At 54.5% G+C, this 10,542-nt stretch overlaps 1 protein-coding gene across 1 annotated transcript; it reads left to right on the top strand.

Moving 5' to 3' along the window:
• The first annotated feature begins 793 nt into the window (after window positions 1-793).
• TSSK6 (testis specific serine kinase 6) lies at window positions 794-1,684 on the top strand. The gene has a single exon (XM_026091738.1). It carries the CDS (start codon window positions 851-853, stop codon window positions 1,682-1,684), a length of 834 nt encoding a protein of 277 aa, XP_025947523.1. The 5' UTR covers window positions 794-850.
• Window positions 1,685-10,542: the final 8,858 nt, after the last annotated feature.

The following is a 10,542-nucleotide window of genomic DNA, read 5'->3' as shown; positions in this document are numbered from 1 at the left end:
AATTCACAAAGGCCATTTAGGCTCTGCAGATAAGTTTGGGAGAAAAGATCAAAACTAGACAAGTACTAAGATCTATGACATTAGCAAGATTTTAGCAAAAATATGCTATATGTGCATAATTCAACTGTCACCTTAGAGCAACTATAACTGACTCAAAGCATTTAAAAGCTGAACTACAGAAGCTCTCTGCAGTATTTCTGATCACAGTTCTTCTCCATAGACTCTAAATTATTATTTTGATAAAAATAGGGGGATTGCAATTCCAAGTTCAGCAAAGTAGAAGGGTGTTCTTTCTGAAAGATAAATTAAACATTTCCCCTCGACACCACACAAACTCAGCCTAGCTAGAAAAATAGCTTCCTGCACCATCATAATTAAAAAATAAATATTTACAGCCAGCCAGAGTGATTTGTAGCTAGGGACAACAGAAGTCACTCTTTTGCACCACTTTGTGTAGTTCTGATTTTAATAAAACTACAGAAAATAGGTATAGGCCCCCAAATGGATTACGCCTCCCAGAACGCTCACACTTAAGCTCTCTTTATCAGAAGAGCCCTATCCTGAAAGCTCAGGGAAGGGAAGGGAAAGGTAAAAAAAAAACCCAAAGCCACTCACCGGGGGCGTCCCCTCGGGTCCACATGGGCGCGCCGGGGCCCCGCCAGCCACCCTGGGCAGCTCACAAAGGCGCCGCCGCGCRACACCACCCCGTCACAATCCCCCGGCGCCCTGCCGCCGCCAGCGAGGCCATGGCGGGGGGCCAAGGGCAACAGCTGCCACGCACCATGGGTTAAAGCTGTCAAACCCCGGAGCAAAACACCAGCTTCAGTTAAGCCCTTCTGGATCACACAACATGTCAAAAACTGCTGCAGGCAAGAAGCTGCTTCATGATCTTGGCTACAGGCTGGGTCAAACGTTAGGGGAGGGCAGCTACTCCAAGGTGAAGGCGGCCACCTCCAACAAGTACAAGGGCCCCTTAGCCATCAAGGTGGTRGACCGGCGCCGAGCCTCCCCAGACTTTGTGCACAAGTTTCTGCCTCGCGAGCTCTCCATCCTGCAGATGATCCGGCACCCCAACATCGTGCGCGTCTTCGAGTTCATCGAGGTCTGCAACGGGAAGCTCTACATCGTGATGGAGGCAGCCTCCACCGACCTGCTCCAGCTGGTGCAGCAGCTGGGCAAGCTGCCCTGCGTCCCCGAAGCCCGGGACATCTTTGCGCAGATCGTGGGGGCCGTGCGCTACCTGCATGACCGCAACTTGGTGCACCGGGATCTCAAGTGCGAGAATGTGCTGCTCACTGCTGACGGCCGCCGAGCCAAGCTCACCGACTTTGGCTTTAGCAAGGAGGCCAACGGCTACCCAGACCTGAGCACCACGTACTGCGGGTCGGCAGCCTACGCTTCCCCAGAGGTGCTGCTGGGCATCCCCTACGACGCCAAGAAGTATGACATGTGGAGCCTGGGGGTGGTGCTCTATGTGATGGTGACAGGCTGCATGCCCTTCGACGACACCCACATCCACAGCATGCCCCGGCGCCAGAAGAAAGGGGTGCTGTACCCAGAGGGGCTGCCCTCGCTGCCGGAGCCCTGCCGAGCCCTCATCGCCCAGCTGCTCCAGTTCAGCCCGGCCTCCCGGCCTGGCGTGGGGCAGGTGGCCAAGAACAGCTGGCTGAAGGGGGACATCTGAACGAGGAAGCCCTCCCGGGAGCTCCTGGGAGAGTAACGTTTTGGTGCAACCAATACTATAGAAGAAAAGCATGTTAGCAGTTTATCGAGCATTTTGAGCCATGGGGACCTGTATCCAGAGCTGACTGAACTTCCAGCCTTGGCAAGACCATGTGCTGTCTTAGGAAGGTCAGACCTGCTCGTGAAGGAGCCAGGCAAGCCAGCAGTGGGTTAAGTTTCGAGGCATAGTGACCGTGCTGAGCTAATGGCAAGAGCAGGGAATGGGGCTGCTTAGAGCAAAAGCGACTTCCGGAGCGCAGGAGGGTCCTGCAGCCCGTCCGGCAGGTTTGAGCTTTATCGCAGAGCCCAGCACGGCCGGTGCAGGGTGGCGTGGTGGGACGGGCAGCAGGACAGCCCTTGTGCTGCAGTCTCCCTCACAGACCCAATAAATGCTGAAATTCCCAGTGGCTGCCTCTCTCTGCTAGCTGAATAGGAGTCGCCGCACGCACAGGGCAGTGCCAAGGACTGGGGGAGGAGAAAAAGCTAGTCTTACCCAGGTCCCCGCTTGCCTACCACCTTGTTTGTCCCCAAACGGTATCCAAGCCGAGGTGAAAGGGGGGTGTGGGGAGAGGGAAGCGGTCAAGCAATCTACCGCATTTGAAATCCCTGCCCAGAGATACTTGATGGCAAGGAAATGCCACTGGCCATGGAGAGCACTGAAATGGGAAAGAGATAAAGATGTAAAGGTAAAGGAGAGCTGCTGGGCTAACACAGGCCTTCCAGGTCCAACATACAAAGTTACCAATTACTCAGAATGCAACACCAAAAAATCTGCTACAGATCCCTACTGTCAAGCCTCACTTTCAAATGGTTATTTAAAGGTAGGAGCTGGCATCTGAAGTGTGCTTTCATGAGACATTTCTAAATTGCCTTTCAGTGGGTTCCAGCCTAGCTGCCCCTGAAACTGAAGTCAAACAGAAAATTTCCAGCTGGATGGTCCACTAATCTGTGGTGTTAGTGCCACGTGAGCTAACGCAGCACAACGCTGGCAGCAGCTCCCACAGCCAGGCTACGTCTTCAGTGAACAAATCAGTGTACGCGGGTCTGCTGGAAGAGAGGGAAACATCTTTGGTAAGGCAAACACTTTAGATCTACTAAAAGCAGCAGTTTAAGAGGAACAAGATGTGGCTGCAGAGCCAGCCCAAGGCTTTTCAGCACACGGGCTGCAGTGAATTTTGCCAGCCCCACAATGAAGATTTATTTTGCAGCTGCAAAATAAAACTTCATAGCAGCAGCAAAGCCTAAAGGAGACAGAGTAAAGGCTAGGAAGTGTGTCTTGGGGACATCCACGACCGGGCAAACAGACCTGGGAAGGATCAGGAGGGTGCTGGGCATGGAAAAGAAAGAGTGAGAGAAGTCATCAGGATGTGGGAAGTGACAAGGCTGAGATTTCAGGTGGTGAACTTCTCAGCACAGCTGGAAGTCTGCGACTCGCTTGGCCTCGTCCCTCCCCAAGCCCCACCGTGCTGTGGGCGAGACCCCATCCATAGCCCTGGTGAGCCCCAGTCCCTTCTCGCCCCGTCGCTGCCTCCCTCCAGCTCTCCCTTGCTCATGCGGACGCGCCGTCTGCGCCTGCCCTCCGCACTGCCTCTCGCAGCAGCCACCCCGGCGCGCAGGGCGTAAGCAGCCACCTCCACCACGCTGCCCGATCACTGCTGCAAGTCCGTCCCTCCGCGCCCTTCTCTCCGCAGTGTCTCTGCCCGCTTGTGCAGTGATTTGAAGATGAGAGCTGAATGGCAGTACCATTACCTCGTGCAGAACGGTGCCAAAGATCTGATTCGTAAAGCGAGTATAAAGCCTCTTCTTTCACGTTTTATTTTACAGCTCACAAAAGGCTTCTGAATCAGTGGAAGCACCTTGGAAGTTGTTGGCTCTGTTTCAGTTCAATCACCAGTTGCAGGAATTTGTAATTCTGTAAAAGGGAAAATCCTCTCAGCTGAAAAGAAATTGCATGTCAGTAGAGGATATAAATCAGTTCAATGAGTTCCTATTTGCTGTGATTAATCTCAGAATCCAGTGTTGTCATTAAAAACAAAATAACTGTTTGCTCTCTAGACGGAGCAATACTTTTCTTTATGCAAGTCTTTTGCCAGATTGTTAAGAGCACCAAAATGGCCAAGTTCAACACACTGAGGGTCTCTCTGAGCAAACCAACATTAACTCAAGCCCCTCTCGCCCCYGACATGGGAAGCAGAGACCCCCACTCCTGCGCACACCCAGCAAGCAGAACTGCTCTGCTCACACACGTGTCAAGGCCATATACAAAGGCATTTAGATTAGGGGAAGTCATGGGACTTGAAAAAACACAGCAACACAATACATGCTCAAATAAATATTAAAATAAATAAATGCCCTGTATTCTGACAGAAGTCTTTTCAGCTGTTCAGAAATAAGTGTTTTACCTCAGAGTCACCCTACTGGCCAAAAACCAGTTTTATATGTGCGACGTTGAATCCCCCCAGAAAGGTAGATTTTTAACTTCCCTGGGAAGCGCGCCATGGCCACAGGGCCGTCCCGGACCTCGGGAACCCCAGGGTTCGGACGAGGCCAGTGCAAGGCGTAAGCGGCTGCACCAGTATCGGTGTCCCAGGCAGTCCCGCCAGAGCCGTCCCCTGTGGTAGTCTGCCCTCTCCGGCTGTCGGGGACATATCGGTGTGGTATCATCGGGAAACGGAGGGGCTTGTCTAATATCAGCACCAGATAAATAACTTGCGATGGGGGGGGATCTGGTTACCATGCAAGAAACCTCAGTAAATGTTTTATTTAATCCTTCTTCCAGAACAAGAAGGAAAATACTCAGAGAAACAAGACATAAGGCAACTCTGCACTATGCACTAATTACCTCCTTTTTGCTTACTAAATGGTCTCTGAGTATTTCCCAGTCCCTAAACCTGTCACTGTCAGTTGTCACACGCTGCATCACCTCACTGGTTTATTCTGTTTTTCAGGTTTTTAAACCTGTTGTTGAAATCGGTTAGAGTGTCAAAATGACACTCAGTGTTAGCAGGTGTTCAGTATTTTCTTGAGATATTTTTTAAGCATCTTGAAGCAATTTTACCCCATTTAATTTGAGAACAGTGTTAATCATCTCAAAGGCATCTTGCAGACTATGGCATAGCTTTCTTTCCTCTCAGTGCTCTTTTGTCTAAATTCAGCATCATCTTGCCTGAAATAGTCTTAATTTCACTCAAATGGAAGGGATGGAAATAATTCACTGCACATTGACATTAAATCTCCCTTTTCAGCTGGGCAAAATTTGGTTGCAAGATTTTAGGTCACAGTCGATGTGCCTGATAAGCTTCAGGACTCAGCTATTTGAAAGCCTGCACGCTACAAAACGCTGGCGATAAGCACATTCACGAACTGTGGGAAAGCACTGCAGGGTAACCGAACCCCGCGCGTCCCCGTGCGTCGCCTCCGGCGCGGGCTGCCGTCCCTGCCGGCGGCAAGGCTGGGCTGCCCGAGCTGCAGCCGGCCCTGCCGCTGCCGCCGCTGCCCGGGGCCCGCGACCCTGCCTGCTTGGCCTTGGCGGGCAGCAAATAACAGGCAATTTAGCAAATCACTGCACCTCACTCTGCTCGAACGCGTTAACCCTTCCRTAACTGCAGCCTTTTGCGGAGCTGCTGGCGTCCCCAGCTCTCTCTTCAGACCCCCGTGCTGCCCCCCAAGCTATGGGGCTCTGCACTCTCCTGCCCATCCTAAGGGTGATCGTTCAACCGTCTCCAGTTTAAGACCCCTTTACATTCCCCGTCATGTCCCACCACGCCGCAGGTCTCCCCGCTCGCCTGCCTGTTGGACGCGGTGGGGAGGGCGGCAGGAAGCAAACGCCTTCGGTGTCCTGAGCCGTGCGATTATATTAAGAGGCAAAAGCAAATAAGAGGCTCGCACCAGTGGAGGCAAGCCAGAGGTTTTTGTAAGAATAATTTCCCTTTCAGACAAGAAGTTTTCTGTGAATAATATTTTCATTTTCACAGCACTTAGCAAACATTAATCCTCACGCTAGCACCAAGTAGTAAATATTATTCTGCCTGTGTCATAGTGAGGAGACTAAGTGGCTTACCTCAAGCCAAGAGAATTTAATTTTACATTACAGTTTAGAGCTTCCCTGGCCCTCCAGTCTTCTGATCAGATCACGACTCTGTCTTGAAACGATAATAAATTCCACAATATTTGAAGGCCTGGAAAGGCTTGTGAATTCCCTCTCCAACTGCTTCCAGCTCAATCTCATTTTATCTCATGAATCAATAAAGGGAATATACTAATAAAGTAGGTGGCTAGAGCTTCTTTTCTATGCTGTGAATAAGGGATCCACATTTCTTACCTGCTTTTAGCATTCACTTTTACCAGGCCAGAAGGCACCCACCTTGCGGGGCATAATATGAACCCAGGTGCGGCAATTTCCATCCTTGGAGGTTCTCAAGGCCCAGCTAGACAAAATTATTGCCATTATTTATATTCCAGGAGCACCTACGTCCCACCAGACACGGACACCTCTCGACACCTGCTGGCTGGTTTCACAGTAAACCACAGCTGAGGGTGCTGAGCACCGCCAGAGACCAGCCCTGAAGAAACGCGCCACTGCTCCTTCCCCGCACGGGGACTTTGCTTGGCCCCCCCGTGCTGTATTGGCACCTGGCGTGTCCCTGGCACCGTCGTTATTTCCGCTGCTCGGCACCGTCGTATCAGTATATTCTCCAGAGAGGAACAGCTGTGCCATTTCCATTAAAACCTTAATTAAAAATACAGCTTGAGCATTTAGTGCAGCTGACTTGGCTTTAGCTTTAACTCAGCTATTGGCTTGCCCAGCTGACTGCTTCTTGCCTCAAGGCTGGTGAAACGTGGGAGCTGCATAACGAGTCCGAGGGAGGACTCGGAGGCAAAAAAGCGGGCTTGCACCAAGGCGAGAGCTGCACAGCCTCGCCGGCGGCCCCGTCCCGCTAGCAGGACGCAGCAAACCAGCTCGCTCGCTCAGGGGACACCAAACGGACCAGACAACATCCTCATTAACTGCAAGCTAAAAGAAAACACGCTTTACTGTGACAAATGTAATGATAATGCTTGGCTCATCGTTTGCGTGTTCATTAGGTCGTTAATAGGATACTGTAATGAAACACAAAACACAGCCATGCACACGTGCATCGGGTCGTTCGTTATAATGGTTTGCTCTCTTTCTAGCTGACATATTTCTCCCCATCCAAAAAAATGGTTCAAACTGTGCCCATCCAGGGCAAATTATAATTGATGAATAAATCCTGGAGAAAGCAGTTTTGCTTCCTGTGCATTATACAGCCAATTAACTTCGCCGCTGTTGAGAGCCCTGTTTATTTACAGAGTGATGGATGCAGAGCGCTGCTGGAGGGAGGGCCCTGGGGCGACTTCGCACGCATAAATACGCTCTCGCATTCTTATAAAGAGGGAGAGAAATACCAAAAGCAATGCCTAATAAACAAGTAGTCCTCACGCCGCTGTGTCAGAGGGTTACAACAGTCACCGTGTATCCCAAAAGGGGCAGGCGGGACATCCTGGTTGTCCTGTGGTGCCAAAGGACAAAAACCAGGTTGTCCATCGTGAGGTCCGTCGCGTTTCCTCTTGCCGCGAAAGCCGTGCCCTCACCCACCGTGCACTTCATTTCCTCTTCACGGCAAAACCAGCAACGTCGCTTTGCTGTCTTTTATTCGATGCTATTTCAGGCCGCGCCTGGCAGAAGACATTCGCGGAGACGTCTGTGCTGGTGGTTTCGGGATGGAGCATCAGTCTGGCAGCGGATTGAATTGATCGCCAATGCTGTGCTCAAGGCATCACGCGGGGGCTAAACTTCAGACCTGCAGCTYGGCACAAACTTCACTGCATTAGGATCCGGCGCTTCTCCGTATTTCACCAGTCGCATCTAGCGCACGCCTGGACTCCTGGTGCTCCTCGCTGCCCCTCGCTGCTCCCTCCACCACCCCTCTGCTCTCGCCCAATGTGCCGCCTGCCTTGGCTTTGGGCGCAGGCGGGGAGCGGCTGTGCCTCAGCGTTCGGCTAGCGAGCGCGCGGCCGGCGGCGGCACCGAGGGCACGGCGACGCGCCTCGGCCGGCCTGGTGCCCAGGCAGCAGCAGGGGGTCGGGATGGGGTTGGTGGGGACGTGGACTTTCACATCTAGGGCAAAAAGCAGCAGGAGGGACTTTGGCACGCAAGACCAAGACTGTAAGTGAGTGCACACGTTGAAATTCTGACTCCTTCAATTATTAACTGTGTCAAAAGTTAAAACATCACTAGTCTTCAGAGTGAACGGTCAGATAAATAAGACATACCACTATATTGAGTTATCAGTCACAAAAAGATTATCAAAATGTATCACTTAAGCTGAGTTCAAGTTTTCAAGAATTTCCCCAAAACTTATAAGCACAAAAACTTTAAATAAATACACCTGGCTGCTGAACTGCAATTTCCTGCCTGAAAGGCCGCAGCCGGCAGCTCGCTCCGTCCTGCTGCTGCTGCATGACGCTCCGTCGCAGCGACCGTCCTGGTTTCACCGTCGCGCGCCTTTCGAGCTGCCTTTCCCCACGGCAGGCTTCTCCTGCCGAAAAATACTGTTCTGCAATGACAAACTCGCTCCCGCTGGCGGCGCGGGGAAACGAACCGTCAGGCTCAAGACGTGCGGGAGCGTGTTTCTYGCAGCAAAGCGTAGCAGGCGGGTGCTCCACGGCCTGGGCCGGGGCGGCCGGCAGCACCGTCTCCGGGAGCTGGCAGCAGGGAGGACCATAAGCAAGAAGAGCAGAGACCCGCGGGAGGGTGGAGAACAAGAAAAGAGCACGTTGCGGCCAGAGCAAGTTCAGCGATTTTCCCAGCTCATTGATTTGTGGGAACTTTGCTTTTCCAGGGAATAACTGAGCTATTTTTAGCGTTTTTATGATACTATTTGTCACAAGTTGTCTCAGGAGACTCTCAGCAATCAGCCTGGAGCAGCCTCCGGCCACAGATGCTTCTGCACATGCGAGCGGGAACATCTGGGCGAAAGGAGGCAGCTTTCAAAGCCCACCAGCGCTGCACGGCCTCACCGCGCGTTTTCTCRCCTCCATCCCCGCCTCCGTCATCCAAGCGCACGCGGACAGGGAAGCGTGGGAGCCGCGGCAACATCCTGGCGCTCTGCGTCGGTGCCGGGGCGCGGGGCGAGCAGCTCCCTCGCGCCTCCCGGCGCCGCGTGAAATCCACTGTGAGCATAGGAAGCCCCGCTGCCACCGCAGGGTGCGGAGTCGTGCCGGCCCGCGCCGATCCGGGCCCCCGCGTCCGCTCTGCCGGCGCTGGCACAGCCAGGGCGGCGAAGGGACGTCGGACAGACCAGAGCACTCTGCTGCGGTGGCAGCAAGCCTGCTCACTCGGCTCAAGCTGTACTGTAACTCTGCAGCCTCAGTTTTACTTTTCCAGCCATTTTTAGGGGGAAAAAAATTGCTATAAATAAAAGGTCTCATTTGTAGTTGCTAAGATCCATTTTGTTTCTCTCTTTCAGCACTGAAAACTCTTTTTCAGCTCCTTCAGTAGTCTGTCCAGTTAAAAAAAAAAAAAATTGAAAGAAAAAAAACTAGTGTAAAGCTATGTTTTTCAAGAGGAACAAGAGGCCCCCTTAAAGCCACTGCGCCCTTGGCGTCACATTGCAAGCGCAAGACTCCAAGAAGGGAAAGAAAGCACGAACGGCAGCTTCCGCGAGAGGCGGCGCCCTCTCCCCACGGAGCGGTGGCCGGATCCCTCCGGCCAGGAGAAACGGCCCCGCGGGGCCGTGCCGGGCCCAGGCTGCTCCCGCGCCGGGCACGCTTTGCCTTCTCGGGTTTCGGAGCAGTAGGCGCAGCGGCGCCGAAGCAAGGGCCCCGCGGCGCCTGCTCGGGTGCCGCGGCCGCGACGACGCGCTCCAGGGCGCCACGCGGTCGAAGCCCCGCGGCGTCTTCCCCCGCCAAGCCGCAGTCACCATCAGCGTTGAACCAAACAACTAAGAAGCCCCTGGAGAGCGTCGCGCGTGCCGGGAGCCCCCGGCTGCCCGTGGCGCTCGCGGCAGGCGGCTCCGCCTCGGCTGGTGCTCCGGCCTTGGCCTCCAGGTCAGCAAGTGCCCGGGGGGTCCGGAGCGGCCCCGCCGCGCGGCCCCGCCAGCCCTTGGCCCCCGGAGCGGCGTCAGCGGCCGCGTGCGCGCAACGGAGGGAGGCTGCGGCTGCTGGGTCGCAGCTGCCCATCCGCGCGCCAGGAAAACCGAAGGAGGAAGGCTGTGGCTCCTATAAAGTCTTTAGCTTCAGCTTAAGCTTTTTCCTGCCCCCGAAAGCAACCACTAAGCAGCTCACCTGCAGCCTGCCCGCGCTCGGAGGCGCCGGCGCGCGGGGCGGGGGCCGCAGGGCAGCTCCCGGCAGGGCGTCCCTGTGCGAGCGGCGGCCGCGCCGCGGGGAGGCCGGGGCTTGTCCCCACGGAGAGCGTCGCRCTGCGCCACGCCGTGCCGGCCGGGAGCGTTTCCAGCTGCCGCGCCCCGCGTCCGCCCGGCCCCGCGCGCTCCCGCCCTCGCCTTCCCAGAGCGCTCCTGATGGGAAGCGCTCCCCGGAGCGCTTCCAGGCGAGGCCCTGGAGGAAGGCGGCGGCGTTTTCGCGGGATGCGCTCTCCCAGCACAGCCCCTGCATCTGCGTGCTCCGCTTCATGCGCAGACTGCCGCTCTCCTGTCCCACGGCCCTCTCCCATTTTTCATTTAGTTTGTTTTGTTTTTCACTCTGAGAAATCCTACCTCCTCCTCAGCAGGAGGGAGGAAGCTGCCCGCATGTCCGAGACCAGCCAGGTGCGCAGGAGCCAGCCGCTCTCGCGTGCCGTCG

The sequence above is a fragment of the Apteryx rowi genome, unplaced genomic scaffold, assembly GCF_003343035.1.
Source record: "Apteryx rowi isolate R43461 unplaced genomic scaffold, aptRow1 scaffold_92, whole genome shotgun sequence".
Classification (NCBI taxonomy): domain Eukaryota; kingdom Metazoa; phylum Chordata; class Aves; order Apterygiformes; family Apterygidae; genus Apteryx; species Apteryx rowi.
Note: the sequence above shows the minus strand (reverse complement) of the source record. Positions and strands in the feature narration are given on the sequence as shown.